The 23817-nt window shown below is 41.6% G+C and overlaps 1 protein-coding gene across 1 annotated transcript in view; it reads right to left on the bottom strand.

The window, feature by feature from the left end:
- Positions 1–23817, bottom strand: part of exoc4 (exocyst complex component 4) — a 112034-nt gene that overhangs the window by 22546 nt on the left and 65671 nt on the right. Inside the window, exons 12-16 of the mRNA XM_034133411.1 lie at positions 19445–19547; positions 18464–18580; positions 5987–6123; positions 3474–3629; positions 1648–1826 (exon numbers count right to left, since the gene is read on the bottom strand). Of these exons, the coding sequence (XP_033989302.1) occupies positions 1648–1826; positions 3474–3629; positions 5987–6123; positions 18464–18580; positions 19445–19547 (692 nt within the window). The remainder of the gene's footprint in view (positions 1–1647; positions 1827–3473; positions 3630–5986; positions 6124–18463; positions 18581–19444; positions 19548–23817) is intronic.

Below are 23817 nucleotides of genomic sequence, written 5' to 3'. Positions count from 1 at the left end.
CTACAGAGGTGAAAGAACTTTATACATACAGTAAGTAAAAAGAAAACTCTACAATATATATTTTGTATAAGTAAATGTGGTGATTGCTGAAGGTGAATGCATGGACACTATGGTGATGTAAATACATATAAACGCTAAAATAAATACATCGTCTTGTCAACATTGATAATATGTGACCCATCCAAATCTAGAAATTCAGCTAGATGACAGATATGTTAAATATTGAATTAGGTTATTAGAAAGACATAAACAACACATTAAATAAACATGACTGTGATTACCAACACCTACATAGAAACTATATGTCGGTTACACACAGACACCTTATTTTCTTCACTGATTAATGATACAGAAGTGAGGACTGAGCAGGGAATGCTTTGAGAGTCCTGATTAGAGGAGGCATTTGTACACACACATTGGCAGAGGCAAAGCCAAGGATAACGAGGGTGTGTGTAGAGTGCTCTTTGACAACTCCAGTGGAGAATGTAATGAGTGTGATAATGCACTCAAACAAGAACTTAATGAGGCACAGGTAAGACGTGTTGCTACTAAAGTCTTACCTGTGCCTCAGCTTAGTCAGCTAAGGATGATGAAACGTTGTGTACCCCTGACTGTGACCCTCCATAAAGCATCCAGACAATATTTTAATCTGCAGGGGGTTCTGATCAATAACTGCTTAATGACCAGAGAGACTTGAAGCAACCTCTCCTGGAAAGAAATGTCCATGATGTAATATTGCTCTGAACCGTAGTAAAACAGTCAGTAAAGGATAAATGGTGTCTCTAAGGCTTCCCCAGGTGCTTCTAGGAATTACGTTTCACCATCATATTCCTGAAATCAACTGGGTGTGACGTGAAAACAAAACATATAGTATTTTCCTGAATAGCCTCTCTGTCTGTGCCAAAGTGGAAAAACAAGAAACAGAGGAAAGAAAAATGACAGGACGGATAATCTAATTTTTGCTGCAATGCAACCATCCGACAAGCGGAATTCATTTATCAAAGACATTGTCAGTTTGTCAGTTTGCAGGGTAAACAGCAACAGATGTCCGCGTGGGCGTCAGTGAGGCGGGTAGACACGCACATTTTACAAAGTTTTGATAAGCCTAACACTTTTAGTTATATAGTGAATACGATTGTGGTTTCGAGTTAACTGCGGAGAACATTATCATAAAGTGTTCCAGTGTTTTTTTTAACAAAATATAGTTTTTGACAATAGACTTGAATATTATGTTTTTATAGCCACATTAATGAGATATTAAGGAGGGAATTATGACCCTTTAACCTCTTAACATAGTTCAGTAAACACATTGTAACCGGATAAGGTAATGATAATCGTGTAATTTCACTGGTATTGGTCTCTACTACTAAATGTATTGTATTCTGACGTCCCGATTTGCTATAATAGCACTCGGCAACACTGTGACAATGACAATATGAAAAAGATACTTCATCAGAACTGCTTGTTAGATTGTCAAACTGCTTCAGAAAACCACTCCCCTTGAACCTTTCCAATGTCAGAATTGGGCAAACTGCTTCTGACCATTTGTGTAACTTTATGAAACTACAATCCCACATTCGCACCCATTTCAGAACAGCTTTCCCGTCCAACTGCTTCCACATCCCAAATAATGCTTCCCTTACTTACTGGAGGTATGAGGCAGGTTGGTGAAGAAGGTCTTAAGGCGACCAGCGAGCCACTCCATGCTCTCGTGAAGGTTGGCCAGGGCCTTCAGGTCACTGACGTCCCGCAGGATCTCGTTCTGGGGGATTAATTTATCTCCCAGGTTCCCAGTCAGCACCTCAGACTCCTTGGCAAAAGCCGCCCTGAGGGATGCATAGATTGAGAGTGTATGTGAAGAAAGATATAGACAAAACACATTATTTACCTTCGCTCAAACGGCAATCTTTCTTTATGCAAAAATGACTGCAATCAAAAAAGGCAAAATATGACTGATAACTAAGAGGTATGAGAATGAAAAAAAAAACATATAATCAGTGTTTTAAATTGCCAGAAAATGACCAGTTACTGGTTTCCTGTGTGTCTGTCTGCAGAGGTTGTGAGTGGCTTACATGAATGCTATAATAGAAGCCAATTTTCATGAAATAAAACATGATGCATTGCTGAATGGAATGGGTGTGCAAATGTATTCCATCATAAAGTGTCATGAGACAGTGTGTTTATTTGAAAAGGGTGAAGGTTTTATAATAATCCCATCAGGTACTGTAGGAATGAATTGGGGTCATGAACTGTACAGTGATGCACAAAAGTTTGAAGTAAATATATAAAACAGGACAGTGAGTAGAGAATTGTGTAGCTCTGGCTAAAAAGGAGAAGCCGCTCCTAGCAAACAGTCGGTGGGAGAGAAAAACAACAGGTGATGGAGCACATTTAGAAGTGGAGGAGTAACAGATGGCAGAGATTTACAGGGTGGAAAAACAAACACATAGAGATCAAAAGCCCCTTTTCACTTTATTTACAAGTTCTGGTGGTTTTGGCAGGATAATTGACTGTAATGACAAGAAAGATGGGGAGAGAGAGCGGGGAAGCTGGATAACTAAATCTCCACATCAGAGTGCTGTAAACACACAGCATGTGGACCGGCCTCCAGAGTCACCAGGATGCCCAAAAGATCAAGATCCTTTGAGCAAAAAATAGGGTTGAAAACACATGGGACAGACGGACATATTATTTCACTCACATATAGGCAATTATATCTTATTATGAGGCTTTATTAACGCAGTGGTTTGCCAGTCGTGCGGAAGCTAATCCCCCTTTCATAGTGATGAAAACATCTTAAATCAAACAGCCTTATGGTCTCTTCCTGGCTATCTCTGAGCTCTCATACTGTGTGTGTGTGTGTGTGTGTGTGTGTGTGTGTGTGAGTGTGAGTGTGAGTGTGAGTGTGAGTGTGAGTGTGAGTGTGAGTGTGTGTGTGTGTGTGTGTGTGTGAGTGTGTGTGCATTTGTGTGTTTGTGTTTGAGAGAGAGAGAAGGAGGGAGTGCACACACAACAGATTGACTTTCTTTGGCCACATAACCAATTTATTTATTTACTTTACTATTCCGCTCCGATGAGCTCCAGTGTTCCCTGAAGAGTGCGCACATTCAAAGGCAATTTCGATAAGACTGCGCCACGCTTTCTGCTCTCCTTATATTTTCTTATTTTGTTCTTCCCCTCGTTTCCTTACTTCCCTCAGATAGAGGGTGTTTAAAAGAGCAATCATGACTTATTTTATGGGTGCATCTCAGTCAACAACAGAGGGTCCAATAATATGTGAATAAAGGAGTGATTTGGGATTAGTTGCGTGATTGCTCAAGTGTGGTGGTGTATGTCTTGTTTATGTGTGCTACTGTGTGCACTTGTTTGAGTATAGGTTTCTTAATACTGAATTGTAAAGGTGCACACAGATGGACATTTGGACGTTTATATGAAATAGCACATGTGTTTTCTGTGTGTATTTGTGAGTGTACCGAGTAAAGTCCTCTTCATCCTCTCTCTTCTGTCGCGTCTGTCTGGGTTGGGCCATGTTTGCCCAGTTGGGGAGGGACTGGAGCAGGCGACTGATGTCCTCGTCTTTAGACCAGGACGCACTGATGGTGAGCTTCTCTTCACACTGGACTACAGCCCTGAGGAAGAGCAGACATAAAGACATGTAGACATGTTAGAAATCACAGCATTTGTCTCCTTTTAGACAACATAATAAGATGCAACGGATTTCTGTGCAAGAATACCTAGATGTATAAATGTTACAGTAAGATGTACATACCTAATCATTCAGCATTTTAGCATTATTAAAATTATACATGGTATTAACATATAATATATGCAAGGCTAAATTATGATGATATAATGGTATTTAGGCACCCGGCTTTGCGACAGTGTTGCTAAAAGGGCACAAAACTAATCGTCATACAGACAGATTAAGATCATTAATGGTCAGGTAGTTGATCATGAGCATCTGGGCTAATATATATATATATTTATAAAACGGACAAGTAAAATCAAGCAATCTGATTGGTTCTTAGCCATGGTATACTGAGCGTATACCACGGGTAGAATTGTAAGTTACTTTTCACAACAACTCAGTATCCCTCCGCGTCTGAGATAAACAGTATACAGTTGGGCTGAAAAGCAAACTGCTGGAACAAGAAAGCAGCGGAGAAGTAACGGGGCAGAAACCCTCCTTTTTACGCAACGGTCCAGACATAGACATCAAACGGCAAAAACATATTCAGTGTGCAGTTCCTTTGGCATTAGGGCAGGGATATTTAGATACTTTCCAAGGTTTGATATAATGAATTGTGCTACTTTTAAAGCAAGCAACGATGTTTTCAAATCTGTAATCAAAAAGGTCCGCAAAAACATTTAAGAATAACTCCGACCTCCGGGGGGGGTCTTACTATGGAGGAGTGGATTGAGGAGTGCCTATCTCCAGCACAAAAAGCACCTAAACGACGACATGTAGAGCTACGTGAAGAGCAGGTAGACCAACTGGAAAAGGATCACCATTCAAAAGCTTTCTGATGCGGGTCTTGAAACAAAGCAGAGAAATTATGACCGTTAGTGGCCACAGGTGCGAAAGCTCTCTCCAGAGCTACTGGAAGCCGAATCTCGGGGACCGGAGAAAGTGGAGCAATATTCTCGCCACGCAAAGCAACAGCCTAGAACAACCTCAGCCTATACAAGTAACCACGTAAGCCATGCTACTGATGCTGGACAGTTTTTCAGTGGGTGCACAATAAACGGCAACATACACATTAATGTAAATAAATAGCCAAATAATGGATCAACGCTCTCTGTCTAATATGTTCGCTAGTTGTTGTTAGTGTTGTTGCATAGCAACCACCTTGCACTATGTTTCGTGCAGAAGGCAACAGAGGGACTATTTTATTTTGAACATCATTATTTACTAATAAAAACTATTTAAATTAGAGTGTGTATTTTTCTTTCATATTGCCACACTTGGTAACCGTTTTATAAAAGCAATAGCTCACTTCAGACCTCCGCTTCGCGTCGGGCCGAACCACGCCCCTTAGCTGTGATATAATGAGCATATACCACGGCCTGTCGTGAGCTATTGCTTAAATATATATATATATATATATATATATATATAGTATTATTACTGGAGTTCTGATTTGGCACTAAGTGAAATCAGGCAGCCTGCCAAACATGTGTTAGCTTTGTGTGCATATGTCTAGGCTGGAGAAAAACTGCTTGATTCTGCAATAATTATCATACTAACACCTTGTACAGGAGACACAAGCACTCTAGGGTTTTTCATCTACACCTCACACACACATCCACACGCAGACTTGTGTGTAAATGTCAATAGGAACACAGCACACACACATATATAAACAGAAGTACACACATGGACTTTGGCAGCCTCTGCTGGGCTTGTCTTTATCACTAGAGGCCCGGTGAGAGAGGTTGACCTGTGACAGAGTCCAGATGGACGCCCGGCAGTCTGTCAGTCCCTTTCCTGCGTCCCCCTGGCCCGCTCATCACCCGCTCTCTTATCCCTCCATATTCTCTAGCCCCCCCTTTACCTGGCCAGGTGTTACACGGTCCCAGGGGAGCACAGATGGATGGCCTTTCACAACACCAATGTGTGTACCATCGAGTGTGTGTATAACGCAATAGGAAGCAATTCAAAGCTCATTCCTAATTCCTAAAATTAACATTAAATGCCGTTTGTCCTTCAATACCAATCTACATTTACATGAATGTATATAAAAAACACAGTTATCAAGATTGCAAACTAACCACAGATTCATTCTTACAAATGTCTTGAATCACAATCCGCAAAGACCCTTAAACTACAGGTTTTTAATGTAATTAAATAATGCTCCTAATTGTTTGTGTTGTTACAGAAAACTGCATAGAATTCAAACAATAAAATAATATTTCAAAGTGCCTGCTATCCCCCAGTAAAAAGCATCCTTCCTATATTAGTTGAGCTAGCTTCTGCTTCCTTTACCTGTACGCTGTGTTGCAGATCTCCTTGTACTCCTTTAGCTTGTCACAGACCATCTCCAGGAACTGGTTGGAGTAGGCACTCAGGTCTTGCATCAGGCTCATTAGATCCTGGATGGACTTCTCCACCACCACTGTGCTCTGGAGGGAGAAACATGAGGAGAGCATTGAGAGTTTGGTTGGCTGGTTTCATTTCAACTTTCAGAAGAGAAACACACACAAAGGAACAGACAGAGAAATAAAAGAGCACTGTAGAGCAGTGGTCGGTCAGATCCAGTCTGCTAAAATAACAGGATGCCTCCAACTCCACTTGTCTATCTGTCACCTGCGACTGGACTGATGACTGCTGCTGGAGAGCTTGTCAGAAGTTGAGACACCGTATTGTAGGAATGGATGATTCTTTGTGTGTAAGTGAATCAGTGTGAGTGCACCTACGTGTGTATACACTTCTGTGTTGTGTGTGTTCTCAGGCTGAAAGTGAGCGTGTGTGCATTTATCACAGTGCACCCATCACCAGGAGCCACGGCAGGGCTGTGACAGCAGCCATTACAGATTAGCCACTCCTGCGTGACTAATAGCTGGCGCGGGAACAGCAGAGAGGCTTCATATCCCCAGAAACACACCGAGAGCAAACTTTTCAAAACACACACCTCTGAGCAATTCAAGAGCTGTTACATGAGATTACAACTCAGTAGGTTCCAGAATTCCCGCTCCTAGCACTTAACCAATCCATCCTACATCTCCAATAATAGTGATAACTTGCTATTTGTCTGGTGATAGCCTTCACGCACTGAAACTCGCCATGACTCCAAAAAGCAGTTCTGTGTGTGAAGCAGAGCAATGCCACACAAAGATACACAGAGAGGGGGTCTTAATGTGCGGTTTTTATTCAGCGTTCATAGATTTTTAATATTCATCTCACCGCTTTTCCTATGTAAACTTAATATGGAGTTGATTGTTTAGGTGTGAAATGGAAAAATTAATAGCTTTGTCAAACATGAATGAAATGCAAATGATCTGTGGTGGGTGCAAACAGCTGCAGTGGAAGCAGGGTTTAGCAACAGCAGTTAGAAATCCTAGATCAAAGCGCAAATATATTATGTAGTCTGGTTTTAATAACTATAATATGCCTTAACCTAAGAGAAATAAATTGGAAGGGTCCTGGGCATATGATCTCTGTTATTTCATTTCTGTGTAATTTATTTTTTATAAACTTTCATTATATCCAAGGCCAGTAAAATAATGTAGATGGCAGTAGTGACTGTAATTGATCATCAAAAAATATAGTGACCCCTGATGTGATAGAATTATATGAATAGCTCATATTGTGTTTCAGTTTCCCTCTTGCTCATTTGGTCACAAGAACACCCACCCCCACACACCCCCACACACACACACCCCCACACACACACACCCCCACACACACCCCCACACCCCCACACACACACACACACACACACACACACACACACACACACACACACACACACACACACACACACACACACACACACACACACACACACACACACACACACACACACACACACACACACACACACACACACACACACACACACACACACACACACACACACACACACACACACACACACACACACACACACACACACACACACACACACACACACACACACACACACACACACACACACACACACACACACACCACTGAGGGAGGTAATGATCCATAGCAGTGCCCATGGAGCGCTCGCCAAGGCCTTGGCTCTGCCAAGGGAGCACCCTTTACTGTCCATGCCTGACCCCCTGTCAGCCTGCAGGGTGGGGAGAGACACACAGACCCTGCAGGGGGGCGAGCTGACTGTTAGTGTTGCACTGGAAGCAGCTACCAGTACTGTAAACCATTACAAAAAGCATGGGAAATGACAACATTGACATTTCTGTTTCCGTCACTATGGTAATAATGATACGCTCCTGTTTTGATCCCTGAAGAGAAATTCAGTTTTTTCACTTTTCTACTTTGCCGAGGTCAGGTTGTAGGGTCAGCACTGCTGAGGCTGAGAGGGATCCAGTGGGTGGCTCAGGGACAATATTCAGCATGACTGACTTTAGAATAAATAGAGTCTATTACCATGCTACAATTGTATGTACCACTTAAAACGGAAAGGATTGGATTATTTAGATCAATCTAACTGGATTGATGTTGTACATAAACAGCAACAATCCTTTTGGGAAAACTGGACTGGAGCAACAGCAATTACCGGTACTAGCAAATAAAAAATAACATTAAGTATTGAATTGACAAAGTAATGGCATAGATGAGAATAGGGCCATGTGGAAAACCACTGACTCTTAAATGATGACCTCTTTGACAATAATTCGACAATACTGACTACTGCTGCACATGGCAGTTGAAATTTGACACATTCAAATATATGAGAATAATTTTACAATATTGGAAACGTTTTTTTGAATTCTTGAAAAATGTGTAAGAAATGCAACATTAAAGGTTATAGTATTGTAGAGATTCGTAAAAATAGGGGGAAAAGCAAGATTTAGAAGTCTAAAGATAATAATTCATGCTGTTGTCAGAAAGCTCACGTGTAGTCAGAATAATAACAGTGGCCCTTCACTGGTGCTGTCTGGACTTTGAGGACATGTAGCTCAATAGCAGGCCAAGCCGGTGAATGGAGAAGAGTAAACAATGGACGCCCGATCCATTACTCCTGCTCTAACAAATGCTCTTGCGCTCAGCTCCCTTGTCTAATTCTGCTCATTTAACACAGCCATTTGTCTTAGGCAGCAGAAATCATTAAAAAGTAATCAAGGGACAGATTGAGAAAGGGAGGGCTGAGAGAGAGAGAGAGAGCGTGTGCTGCTACTTCTCCTCTATCTTACTTGACTGTTACAGAGGAGACAACATCCACTTCTCCTTCTATGTCTATCTTACTCTCTCCCTCTCTCTTTCCCATTTTTCAAGCTTAAAGTTCAACATGCTGAGCCATCATGTGAGAAACACCCACATTTATTTTGTAATTCTCCTCCACAGCATTACATTACCCCTGAAACTGAGCTTGGTTGCACTTTGCCTCCACTCTTTTACATCATTACTATGTAAAAGCATTGTCATCAAGGAAAATTAGACTCACGTCTTGAAAATGGATCTGAACATTTGCTAGGGTAAACTGCTGTCGTTTAGAGTGGAATGAAGGCCATGGCGGTTTAATGGCAGCAACAAGACACTCCTAGCACTCAGAGTGGCGCCTCAGCGGAAAAAAGCTGTTAATGCACGGTCATCACTACAGAAACCACGCTGAGCCGCTGCTAAAAGTAGCTATTTCCTTTGATGGAGTGAGTGTAAAAGCAAAATGCAGGGACATTAATGCAGTAAGACTACAGTGATGTCATTTCTTAACTCATCTGTGATGCTGATATCTGTTACCTACATGTAAAGTGTCATCTAAAGGTTTAAAGAAAGGTACAAATAGGAAGTGCAATTTTTCACATTATCGAACAAAGTGCATCTTGCGTGAATAGTTGGTTTTATAAGGTTTTAAGATGTGTTTTTACACTGTGAAAGGGGAGGGGGCACTCGAGGGCCTCAGGTTTGATTCGGAAACGGATCATGGATTTTCCACATTAAAACAGGGGGGGGGGTCCCTTCAAGGTAGCCCAGGGTTCAGAGTGTTTAACCCCATGCTCTTTTGCCATTTCACACACCCCAAACCGCTGAATCGTGTAATGCCTACGCCATGCCATTCACATGACTGACCGAGGGTTGCCAAAATAATACGTACCCAGCAGCGCATATACACAACTGCACACCCACGTAAACACAAGCAAAGATAACCTCTGTCCCCGCCCCCCTTTTCACACACACAGGCTGTCCCTCTCCTGGGTAAAGGGGGAGCAGGGCATGAGGGGGACATTGTCTTGACAGATCATTCATCAACGTCAGAGTCGAGAAAACACTCCTAACACTCCCCTGACGCACGCCGGATGGCGCTGATGCTTGTGCCAGCTCAACCACGACACGTGCTTCTTTGTATGTGTGTGTGTGCATGGGCGTGGGTTTGTTTTCAAGTTTGTTTAAGCTCTGACAACTAGGCAGTGTGTATAATGTCATCCAAAAACACAAGGCAAATCCTCATGGGATTTCGTCAGTTAGCTGTTATTCAAAAAATCTTGCAAAACTCCTGCACTTTGTTGTTTGTATTTTATTTACAACTTTCAAGTTTGGACTTTTCCATAATCGAATTGTATGATTGCAATATATCTACACTTAAAAGATGACTTGAAATGTATTTGTAGGAAGATTGACTTACTATGTCCACACACACTCCACTGTTCTTCTTGCAGTGTATAAGAGAGAGAGTCACCAATCAAGAGCTGTCACCTCAAACAAATAAAAGTTGTGGTCCCTTTTAATGTACATAATGAATGTATCGGCTATATACTCTAACCTGCATGTGTATTTGCATAGCAACTCCATCATATTCATCTTTTTTGGTGTAACATCTGAAAAATGCTGCTTGAATACTAGATGTCGCTGTAACTACCTATCATTAAATCATCTATTTTTGACAAAAATCATGATGTACACATAAGGCGCTTTCACACCAAGGAACTTTTCCCCGGAACTCTTATTTCCCCGGAACTATCTAGTAAATCGCGTTCACACCGGAATAAGTCCCTGAAGGAGGATTACGCAAATGAAGCCGCTGACGTCACTTATTCTTCTTCTGCTTTGGGTTTACTGGCAGGCCGCAAACAACTTCACGGCGTATACTGCTACCCGAAGTCCCGGAGCCCCCCGGAGTCCGGGGCTTCGGGTGGCAGTAAATCGCCACCCGAAGCCCCGGGTAAATCGCCAGAAGCGCCGACACCTCCTCATCACTCCACCGATCCCACGTTTTATTTTGTGTTGCCATAAGTTAGTCTCTCTCCGTTGGTGCGCTGGGCTAATGCTAATGCTAATAATGCTAATGCGAGGAAATAAAATGGCGGAGTTTTACGGGGCGTGGTTTGCAATTCGCCCAGCCAATCAGAAATTGGAACCTTTTTCTCCCCAGGAAAGTCCCTGCTCTCTAGCAGGGACTAAAAAGGGGTGGAAAGGTTCCCGAAAAAAAAGATCTTTTTGGTGTGAACGCAACATCCGAGGAACTATCGGAACTATGTATGGGAAAAGTACGGGAAAAGTACTCCGGTGTGAAAGCGCCTATTGATTTCTGAATTTGAGTTATTTTTAAAGACATTGCTTCTGGATGGACAAAATGGAGTAGCTATAAGAACAGATCTTCTCTTTAACAGCCGCCATCATCACATCAAATGCAAAAGCTTAATGCAGAGTTTGTGAGTGCTCTAATTGAGAGATGAGGAGCAATATCACACTTGGCTGATTACAGATGGGCTTCCACATCACACACCCTATTCACACCCACACAAACACACACATGAAGGGGGAAATGTTGAGCTCCTGCATATGCTAATCCAAGGAATAAACCTAGAGATCTGATCCCATATAGTAACCCAAAAGTCAATTTTACTAATCACTCTGTGATCCTCTTGGTGCAGTAGCATTGCCTTCTGGTGGATATAACAAGATTGTTCTTGCTTTTTTAAATATTTGTTATATACTTATTATCAATTATTCTGAATTATTAATGACAAGAACTGAGTAAGGCCATCACTGGTTTGTGTGAGAGTGAAAGAGGTATTATAATGCAGTTTAATGCGTTCTGTGCGGGGGGGGTATGTTCCTCTCTGTGCCCCATTAGGCCCACACGGAGCCATTGTTTTGGCGCCCATGCACACACACAGACACATGTTTACTGACACGCTACAATATGTAAAGCCAAAGCATCACAAAGACTGTCATTTGCAAATTCAGAGCATTAACTTGCTTCTAAATATTCAAGCTGTAACTTTTATCAGGCGCCCGCAGCCAAAACCATCCTTCTTTCAAACCAAAGGGCATGTTTGTGGTAGAGCTGACATTTCAACTTCTCTCTCTCTCTCTCACTCACTCCAAAGGCAAAGATTATGTCTTGTTACATACAGAGGCTCTGTCAAGGGGGGGGGGGGGGCACTGCATAGTGTGAACCTGTACTACCTTAGGCTGCAGAAGGTGAGCCTGTTTTCTTCAGGGTTTTAAACATCCTAAATATATATATTATTAAAATAAATATATAAACAGCATAAAGAAAGCACAGCTGTGATACATTTCTGAGTAAGGAACATTTCCATGGCAGAGGCAGGTTGGGGGCCCAGGGCAGCAGGGCGCGAGCCTCAGGAGTGAAGAGTGTGTTTGGTGTGAGATAACCGGGCAAAGGTGGGTGGCGGGGATTGTTACACCTTGAGCGGTGAGAAAGGAGGCAGAACAGGGGAAAAAAGGTCTCGAGGTGAGACAGAGTCGAAACATATCCTGGAATTTATCAGGACTTTAGTCCACTTAGAAAAAGGAAAAGTAACTTCTTCAACATTATTGTACCAAAGCAAAAAAAGCCATACCATGACATATTGTACTATGTTACTATAGTTTAGTATTAATTGCAAATGTACTCTATATTAAAAAGAATAAACCACTAATCTAAATCTACTGGTAAATGAAAAGAGATTTATAAATTACTCAAATATAAAATGTTCTTATTAAATCAATAAGAAAGGGCAGTCAGGTTTCTAGCACTAGATGACATACATATCAACAACAAAATACTGAAGAGTTTTAAATTCTTAATAACCAAATCAACATTTTAAGATAGTATTTCCCACCTGTGGAAAGAAGTTACACAAGTGTTTTGGTGCAGTCCATGTGGCACTGTTACTACACAATGTTCTTTTTGAAAACCAGGAATGCTCAGCCAACCGTCTAGTTTGGATCTAATCATAATACCAACAATAATCTAAATAAAAATGGATATAAAAGCTTAGGGATTGGTGAGAGGAAGCAATATAAAGTCAAGAAACTCATCGTTCAACCTCTTCCTGACTTTATAAGATCATGAGAGGGGATTTGACAAGTTTGAGATACTGCACATCCTCACAGTTCAAGTAAGGCCAGGATGAGAATCAACAAATCCCAGGAACCACAACTGTAGGAGACAAGTTGCAACTACTTGTGCAGTTAAAACGACATTGCCTTAGTGATGAGGTTTGTCTCCCTCGATAGTAGAGGAAAAGAAGATTGGAAGGACTTATTCCAAGTGGAGCCAAAATTGCTGCGAGTAGAAGTGCTACTCTCTGATTGAGGTGCCTCACTCTGGATCCATTCAATGACAGAAAATGAAGTGAGAAAACATTTGGACTAAATGGAACCGCAATGCAATTATTTATTCTAACAGTGAAAAGGCCTATTCTTGAAGAATTAAAACGGGTGTTGTGCAGTTTCTCTTAGATTTTATTTTTACTGATAAACAAGGAAATGGCTTTTGGAATTGTTTGTGTTGTGTGCCTATCTGTGGGGGAAGTGCATGTGTGTATACAGACCCTAATATCCTCCTTCCTCCTACTCCCACTTGTGTCCCAATCAAAGGGCACGGCTGATGTGGCTAACAGGTGTATTGTGTTGTGATTGCTGTGTCTGTTGATGGGGGCAAGGTCTCCTTAATAAAGAACCACCCCACACACACACATGCACTAATCTGCACCGGGTTTGTGATGGTGGGTTGTTTGTGTGTGGCAGCAGGGAGCCAATCAACAGGGTGCGATCAGCCCCCCGCAAATAAACATTGCCTACACACATCATCACGAATAAAAAGGTCAGTGTCATTACAGTTTCTGGAGCCCGATGTGCGAGTGTGGCATGCACAAGTAACATGTGTCTGTGTGTGTATGCCTGTTTCCATCCTCCTCTCTTACACAGCTACATATGAATGTGCCATTTATAAGGTCAACTCATTAGCGGGCCATCGGCAGATGAACGTATCTGCAATACAGTGACAGTCCGGCAGCTGAAAGAGTGAATGAAATCAGTCTTTATGTGGCTCCAGGATGAGTTTTGTCTGACCACAAAACAGGCAAATACATGCACGTATGAATAATGAATGGGCATTTACTTCACACACACACACAGATACAAAATTACTAGTTAGCGGCTATTGTTTGGAGACACCGGGGAAGAAGCTGAATGACACTTAGCTGGAAAGAGAGGACCAATGTGATATGTAATTATGGTTCTGGTGTGGTCTTGGCTGATGAAGTAAACAAGCAGAACACAAACAATTCATCCGCACTCATGGACTCCCTCACATTCACAGCGCACGGTACGAGTGGGTTTCGCAGCTGTCCTCCGGACAGAGAGATGTGCTCGCCAATTTGTTGTTCTGGTAGGTTTGTCTCATTGTGCTTGTGTGTATGCTTGTATGTTAGTGTGCCACAAAGTGAGCGTGTAAAAGGGACATAGGGGGGTTTCTACCAAGATTAATGGAGCCAATCTCCAGAGCTATCCAGCAGAGTGACCATACCCTCCATATCCTACTTTCTTCCTCTATTATATTCCCCGTCTCTCTCTTTCTCTCCCCCTCTTTCGTTTCCCTCGATATCAACTCTAATTAAATGAATCAATCAGTGGCAACAACGGAGCTGGACAGATAGCATCGCACTGCAGCGTATATACATTCATGGGTTACTCTACATTTGGAGTCCAGCACATGAGAAAAAAGGAAAGGAAAGAAGGATATAATGGGAATAAACACAGTCACAATAGATGAAAGGTAGAGAGCGACAAAGACATCAAGCAAACAAGAAAAAAAAGCTAGATATCAAAGGAGCAAAAAAAAAGAAATATAAAGAAGAGTTGGTTTCATGGCTTGGTTGCCTTTTTTTTCCTTTAACGCCGCTGCCCCTTAAGAGACTTATCAGCCCAGGCTTTGCTATCACACAGACACATGAATAGACGTTAACCTTTCCCTCTGAACTGTATACTGTCCCAGTCAGCCCTTATCTCATGCTCCTAGTGGACAATATATGGCTCAGACTCATAATCATATCATTATTATGTAATATATGTACATGATACATAAATGCAGTATTCAACACTGCTGGTCTATAGTAATAGGCAAATTATTGCCCCTATCGATATTACTTATTAACTTCAGCCCAGATTGCATGTGTATTATAGCCTGTTTAAGCAAACCTGAGGCGTGATATTCACCTTGACTCCTGCAGTGCTTCCACAAAGACACGATTGCTACTGGGGGAGCTTTATCCAAAGCGACTTACACACTCAATACTGTGGACAATCCCCACAGGAGCAATTTGGGGTGAAGTGTCTTGCCCAGGGACACAACGACATGCTGACTGCAGTGGGGTTTGAACCTGTGCTCCCACTGCGCCAAAGCCTCCCTTAATATGAAATTAAGGTAGATATATGTAAATACGTAAAATAAGTGATAGCCTACTGAGTGTGTATCCGTACATCTTAAAAATGTGCCATAACATATCTGTAAAAACTCCTTAACTCTTTTCCAGAACATAAACAGCACACATGCTAAAGGCTAATGTCTTCCTCCAAATGGAACTGCTGCAGACACCAATGTGTGCTTCAGTGGTCGCAGAGAGCAGATGCGTCTATAAAATGTGCTCCCCTATGGTTTCCGTATGTGTCTCCAGCCAAGGTGTATGAGAGTGTGTTTAATGTGGTGTAGCAATATTGAGCTCTCTCCCTCTCTGGCTCTGATGCCAGCGGTGTGTGTCTCCCTCTGATAACACCTGGCACAGAAAGCGTCATGGCACTTAAAGGGAGCACATACAGTGGATGTGTGCACGTGAAAATGGTCACACTCCTGCATATATATGTGGACGCACACACAACCACATCTGCTTCATTACTGGAAACTCTAGCAACCATTATATGCTGTCACTATCATCTTTAATTAACCATTGCAGTCGTAGAGTTGGTAGACTCACCACCTGGCCAGTTAGAAGCTTGTGACAGAAAGTGCTTTGTGCAAACCCAGTTAAAAGCACCTACTTTAGTTCATACTTTCAGGATAAAAATGAGTTAAACGCCTTTATGAAATGCTCTCGTGACAATAAATGAATACAAACCTCACACTGAGGAAGAGAGCAGTCTGCCATAAGAGTGACACTTCAGATGAAGGCCATGAAAGAAAACAGTAGGATGGCTTTTAAATTGGAGACCAGGAACACAACAACACACAGGTAGCAAAACAGACTCACACGGATGCAAATGCACACATGAAAAAGTACTGAGCACACACATAAAATGCCATCCTGACCCTGGAATGTGAATGGCAGGAGAAGAAGAGCACAAGGCTCTTTTATTTAGCCCAATTAAAAAGGCAAAAAGCCCAAACAAAAGGAGTGTTTTATTGCACTCCCCACTATCAGCAGAAAGGCTCATTAGCCACAGCAGCATAATTAGCAAGATGCTGCATCGCTCGTTAAGGAGGGGCCCGAGCCGTAAACAAACCCTGCTGAACTCCAAACGCCTACGGTCTCTCTCTCTGTAATGATCTGCCACCGCTGTTCCCTCCCTGTGAGGGAACCAGGCACACAGACAGGAAGGCTTTGACAGAAACAAACACACAGCAAAACACCAACACACACAGACACACACACTGGCAAACCTATATCCAAGGTCTGCCACAAAAACCCCCACAGCACAGACAAACTACCTCTCTGGGACACACAAAGACACATCAAACACAGACATATACAACAAATATGTGTGCATGAAAAACATACATTTTTACAATACTGTAGACAAAGAGACCCCAGCGGAAACCCCAGGATATCTGACAGCTAAGACATTGAAAATGCTTGCCAACTGTCTGGATCTTGACATTGGCACTGCTGTAATGTTCAACTTGCCATGATTCTGCGGTGAATAAGAAAGGCTACCAAAATAAGCAAGATGAGCCTGTGGTTAAATTCTGGGGCTGTCAATGCGGCAGTCAGTATCATTAAATGTTTTGGTTGAGTTGGAAGTTAATGGCTTAGTTTAACTATTTTTATTTGAACAGTTTATTTGGAGAAATCTTTTAAATGTAATTATTCGAAGCACAAATTATATTTAATTCCCTTCTGTTGTATTAGTGTTGCAGAAATCTCAGAGGTGGGTATCTCTAAACATTTGCACACACAACCAAACTGCTTTTGTAAAATACCAGTAGAAGCAGGGCGGGAAATATGTTTTTATTTTATTTTATGAATTGACTAAACTGAATTATGTGGGACAAATGATTTTGTGAATGCATACTCAGCTTTTACCATTGTGAAAGACACAAGCAAAGCAAAGCTGCATTCCTTCATTTCATTTCATTTCAAACCTTTATTTATTCAGGTTGTATCCCATTGAGATCATTGACCTCTTTTTCAAGGGAGACCTGCTCAAGTAGGTTCCACATGAAACATTAAAAACATAAACAGAACAACAAAAGGACATCATACAGTAGCATTACAGGGATTACAAATTACATACTATCCACATGCACAGGTACCAACAGCTTCCGATTCAGTAGCATCTAACCGAGCTTTAAAAACATTTAGTGGCACCAGATTGCTCAGTTTCCATTTTAATTGCAGACTATTCCAGGACAGTGGAGCTGCGCATCTAAATGCTATTTTCCCTAAGACAGTCCTAGCAGTTGGCACATTTAATAAAACCACAGCATGCGATCTCAGGCAGTAGCCACTTACAATTCGCCGTGAGATCAGGGAGCAGATGTAGGATGGAAGTTTCCTTGTCTGCTTCTGTGGTCATGGTGTTTGTGTGTCTGTGTGTCTGTGTGTGTCATGAGTGAATTTTAACACAACACTCTCTATCCTGGGTAGGTCAGCTATCCTAATCACATACTTGCTTTCTGAAGAAAATCATTCTTGGAAACCGAAAATGGTAGATACAAGTGTGTGTGCCAACATGCTTGTGTGTGTTAGTGTGTGTGTGTGCGTGTGCGTGTGTGTGTGTATATGAAGTCATCGAGCCACCTGGTAGAAACAGCTTCAAACTCGAGGATCAAGCACTATTTCAGCCGCAATTATGATCCTGTGAGATAGGTGGCAGGGTGGGCACAATGATCTGAGAGTGAAACAGAGAGGGTGGAAGAGTGTGTGTGTGTGTGTGTGTGTGTGTGTGTGTGTGTGTGTGTGTGTGTGTGTGTGTGTGTGTGTGTGTGTGTGTGTGTGTGTGTGTGTGTGTGTGTGTGTCTGCCCCTGATCCGTTTGAGATCACAGAGAACTGCAAGGTGAGCGTATTCAGGAGAGCCCTACTCCATTGAACAGGGGTATAAAGGGGAAACGGTGTGTTTTCTTTAAGCCTCTCTAACTGCTCACACAAGGATATGCTACACACCTACTGTACAGTGTGATTGGCATGTGTGTGAACCTGTGTCACAAAAAGTCAAAGGCCATTCACATCCAGTAGCACATTTTTGGCATCAGAGTGCCTTATTCAGTACAGATATTTATTTTATTTGTTTTTGCCCCCCACTTGTGTATATACTTGTTGGTGAGAATGTATATGCTGGATGTTGCTCACCTGCAGCAGGGGTCTTTGGACGCCTAGGACCTTCATGGTATCAGCGCTGGCGAGGATCTTCAGGGGGTCAGCTGCCTTGCTCACTGACTCAATTTCCTTGTTGATCTCTGTCCGCACCTAATGGTTCAGTAACACACATTTACTAACTTACTCACTTATTATATGGCTCATGTTAATTGGAATGAAAAACGCAACTTTTTTCTTCTATAGCAATCAGCGTATTGATTTTCCTTTCTTTGTTTAGTTTAGAATTGACTTTATAGAAAATGATGTTCCCATCCTTGTAAACAAAAGACACTGTATATCAAAGCTGTTTCTAATATTTAATGCTCAGCTCCAGATGGCCGTCTGGACAATAATATAAAGAGATTGTTTGCAAAATCAGATAAACGCTATTCTAAACTAAATCAAAAGTAAATAAACTTACAAAAGATTGATTTTTCCTTGAGTGCACAACAAAGCTATCTGATTTATGAAATACTTTTTGTGTGCAAATGAACCCTGCACATTGTTTTGAAATGTCTTTATAAAGCATTACAGTGAATAAACCATAAGTTGACATTTATTTGACTAAAGTACATTTAAATTATTATACAAACAGCGCGTGATGCAGCTGTGTTTTATGTTATGCAGAAATAATTGTTTTGTATATGTGTACCAGCTCACAGGAAGTACTTTTTCTAGGTATAATGTAGATGATGACCTATGTAGAATCAAAAGCTTGGGAAATAAAATGTAGATGGGTAAAAACAGGTACTCTATTGAAGGTAAAATTGAGAGGGAGTACGATGGACCCCAGCACTATGCCATCTGCAATCTAGCAGACATAAAAAAAAATGTATAGCATAAAGGGAATACTAGTCTGTTATTTAGTATTACCTGTGGGTACGTTTTTTATTATGACATTTTTTTTCTTGAAAAGCTCCTGTGTTCTCTCTTTCAGACAGCCTACACAAGGCATCAATTTGTCATTCCACTAACCTGGTTGAGGAAGAGATCATTGATGTAGTAAGTGAGGAAGGCTCGGAGCTGGCACTGCTTGGCCTGGCCTGGCCCCATGTTCATCTCTATCTCCTGAATGAACCTGAACAGTGAAGACAAGCAAACATTTAGGACGCCTTGAGTACAGAACAACATCATAACACCACCTGTGAGCAGATATTAATTCTCATCCTAAATGTTATCACAGGAGCAATGAGACACAGGTGTGTGAACAGCAACACGGTAACCTTGCATCAACGGGTCTAACAGCAACTGGAAGGGTAAGATCTGCCGCAGGAAATCATTTTGTAAAGCTTGTTACGACTCTCAAGGTGCCTTTGAGCAGGCTAGTTAACGTAAAAGTGCTCCAGTGGACTTTCTCGGTGCCATTAGCGCAAGACTTCAGTTATACTCAGATGTGAGTGTGTGTAACTGTAGTGACAGTATACAGATTCTCTCTAAAGGATAGTGAAAAGTAAACTCTATGGTTAAATAACAAGTACCAAAGCTATTTATTGCGTTAATTATATAAAACGATCAGAGATTCAGTCAACTGCTCTCTGAATTTGCAGTGAAAGTCTGTGTCTGGTTGGTCAGATAGGGTCAGACAGTAATGTATGGGATGGTGGAGGCACATACACACCTCGTTTGTCAGAGAATCATTGGTCACTAGCCTCGCCTCACACTCACCACAGGGCACACCATGCAAGAGCGGGTGCCTTTTCAAGCGCTCAGTACATATAAATGCACAAATAAATCAAACTCCTCACAAAAGAATGATTTGACCTACAATACCTGTAATATATATGACCTAAACGTATAGAAGAGAGAGAGGAAGACCGTACAAAGAAAAGAAAAACAGTTTACTTGAGAAAATCTTGAAAAACTGGGGACAGAAACACAACACAATAGTAAAGCTACAAAGATGACTCTAGATGGCCATATAGTTGAATAAAGCCATTTGTAAAATCAGGAGAAAGACTCCATTGGTTGAGGGCTAATGTGATGTCAGAACCATGAGTCTGGGACATTGCAGACAACCAGGGACACAGTCTATGCAGAAACTATACGTCAGTGGAGGAGGATGATTGATTAGTACACACATATGCATGAATACATTGAACACATAAAAACACATGCAGACAAATGCACAATGAGCACAAGCTGCAAGATCACACTACTCAGCATCTGTACCCAATTAGTCAGCAAGAACTGAGGCAGGACTGTGTGTGGAGTGTGTGTGTGTGTGTGTGTGTGTGTGTGTGTGTGTGTGTGTGTGTGTGTGTCCTTCTCTGTGTGTCAGGGAGAGCAAGAGGGAGACGGAGTGAGCGAGAAACTTGAACCTATTCTAAATCCTTCATTGATTCCCACAGAAAGTCTACCGCAACAGAAAGTTAAGTAGAAGAAACTCTTCTGTGGCCTCATTAAAACCGTCAGGCTTGCAAAAACAATTTGGTCCAGATATACAGCATGCCCATATAATTATGTAGCAAACTTAAACGCTCCTCCTTCACAAAAGAAATAAATACAATTTCGCCTGACAACTTCCTTTCCAAAAAATGGATCTTTGGACAAACGCTGCCAGTTTAACCGTGCATCCTGTTGTTCTGAGATCCATCTCTTGCTGTCATTATTGTCATTGTTTCAATACAAGTGTCAAGATGATGGATCTTTAAGTTGGCGTTTGAGCACAGATGGATTTTTGTAGGCAGGGGTGATACCGTGTGAGTAATGTAGCAGGGACAAGGCAGTAAAACGCCTTTGTCTATCCAGACGGCCATCTGGAGCCGAGCCGCAGGCCCTTCACAGGGATACCGAGCCCATGGGTGTTTAGCCAAGGTAACACGGCTAAAAGCAAACCCAAAGAGCGCACGCCAGTACATTTACATTTTAGGAGAGTACGTTTAGTGAGCAAGACAACAGGCATTAACACTGAATGTTTTGTGAGAGGATTCAGAGAAACCGAAATATAGAGTTAAAATGCAAATGGGTAAGTAACACGGGGCAAAGCACAGCAGCGCTAAAAGATTTCCAAATGGATCCTGAATGACCATTTCTCCCAGTTCATTATCATTACAACCACATGTCCCAAATGTCTACTTCGCTGATAGTGACACACTGCATAAAGACTAACAGCTTCTGGTAAAGATGATGCCGGTGATAACAAATGACACCAAGTTAAAACACACTCATAGACCCATTCAAAAGCTATCAACTTGACTCCAAATGAACCCCACACCACCAAAGGCTGAACAAAGCCATTTAAAGAATCTTCAAAGCTCCAATGCAAAAACATGGTGAGACAGTTTGAACTCACCAGGAATGCCTCATTTGATCTTGGTAGGCTTCAACTATGATTGATTTTACATTGGTCTAAATTGATGTTTATATCCAGTTTTTAAGAGCTACTGCACAAATACTGTTCTGGCTGCAGTTCCCTCTAGATTAGTGATGGAAAAAGTTACTTTTGTAAAAACAAGCCTGAGGTCTCTCAACATAAAATGGTCAAAAAGCACATTCCAGAAATGCTTTAAAGAGACACTTTTTTATACAGGCAGGTAACATCCCTCAAGGTTTGTTATTGTCAGTGAAATATGTGTGCTTGTAAAGGCTTTACTCACTTCACAGGCGTACAATTCTACATTAAAGCCAATTTAATGGTAGTCAAGTCCACACATGGCCTTCAGTCAAAAATTAAAGAGATGTTTTAAACTCTTTCACAACCACACAAATGTGGTTATGGTGTCCGCTTCAGCTTGTATAATTGAACCCGATTAACAATGTCAGTGTCATTGTCAGGTGATAACAAAACACACCAGTCAACCATATGGCAGCAGTACGCAGCAGAGGTGTCGGCCAAGTCGCAAAGGAGACGTGGTGGAAGCACTGCGGAGACACAGCAGCAACTACACAGTGTGAAATCTTTATAACCTTAAATAATCTGCTTAGCGATCCTGACTCGCACACCATTTCCAACTGGCCTGAATATACAATGGCACACATTTACACACAGTCTGGCATGCAGCAAGATTGTATATTGTAGGTGTACATTGCTTGAGGGGAAATGGATATGATAATTTCAAGCACAATAAGCCCAAGCCTGAGTGTGTGGTGATAATATTTGTTTTTTTCCTGTTCTGTCTTTTGTGATAAAAAGAAAAGTATTGGTAGGGTTTGAATAATTGGTCTGATGAAAGCAAACACTTTAGGCTTTTGTAATTGGAGTTTTTAGCTGTTTTCTTGCTTTTTATGGACCAAATGATTCATTCTTTGATCACATAATAGGCACATTAATGAATATAATCCCGCGTTAACACACTTTAAATCCTTTTAGGTGTTCCACCATTGGTAACCAGCTTGAATATTTTTTTCTTGAAAATATCCTCACAAAATGACAGATTCCTTAAATTGTTAATCAAGCATGGAGTGATTTCATGTGGCTAGATTTGAGAAATTCACCTCAATATATATTTATTTCTTGACCATGAATCAATTTGTCCATCTAGAAGACAACAGATTGGCTTTAAGCCGTGTTTTACATGTCCATCCCCTCTCTATGGGTTTCACAGGTGCCAAGAACTCATCACACAGACTCAAAAAGACACACTAGCAAAATATATACCCACTAAATGTATATTCAAATTCAGAGTGAGTTTTCCTTTGCTCCCCTCAGGGTGCACCACCAGCACCAGTCACACAGTGCCTTAACAGCAACTGTCAATGATTGCACTTGACAGCATGTAATTATCTGTCATTACGAAACAGATGTCAGAGCCTAGGGTCTAAAGCTGGGTAATTGTAGATTCCACATGTATGTATGTGAAGATATAACATTCCTGAATGGCATAATGTATTTATTCTAACAGGGATTTGGCTAATGAGTGAACCCACGGCTCCCTGATTATTCAGAGATAGCAAAGATTTGTTTTACGATACCCAAAACAAATGAGAACAGACAGGGACAAAGATGTTTTATAGCAGCAGCTCTGAATTCGTTCTCCACTGGAAACTAAACCTGAGGTAACAAATGCTTCTTTAAATGGAAAGGGTTGGAATCCTATCATCCATCTCTATCTGCAGCAGCGGTGTAATGATGCTGAAAGAGAAATGGGATAAAGACAAAGATTTAAGAAAGACAGCGGAATAAGAGTGTGCTACGATCGATTAGAGACTCAGCATTTTGAAATCTCCTAGAATTCCCCCCAGGCACGGAGCTATCAGCTATGGTGAATTCTGATTTCTCTGCCCACAGAGAAAGGCTTGTTCTGTAAAGACCTGTCACACACCAAGGACAGGACACACTAAACCCCTGCCAACGGAGAGAGCAGGAGGAAGAGTGAGCACAGGCATGCGTGTGCGTACCTGTGTCCGCG

This window comes from Trematomus bernacchii, unplaced genomic scaffold (genome assembly GCF_902827165.1).
Source record: "Trematomus bernacchii unplaced genomic scaffold, fTreBer1.1, whole genome shotgun sequence".
NCBI lineage: Eukaryota > Metazoa > Chordata > Actinopteri > Perciformes > Nototheniidae > Trematomus > Trematomus bernacchii.
This window is presented reverse-complemented; position numbering and strand designations above follow the sequence as displayed.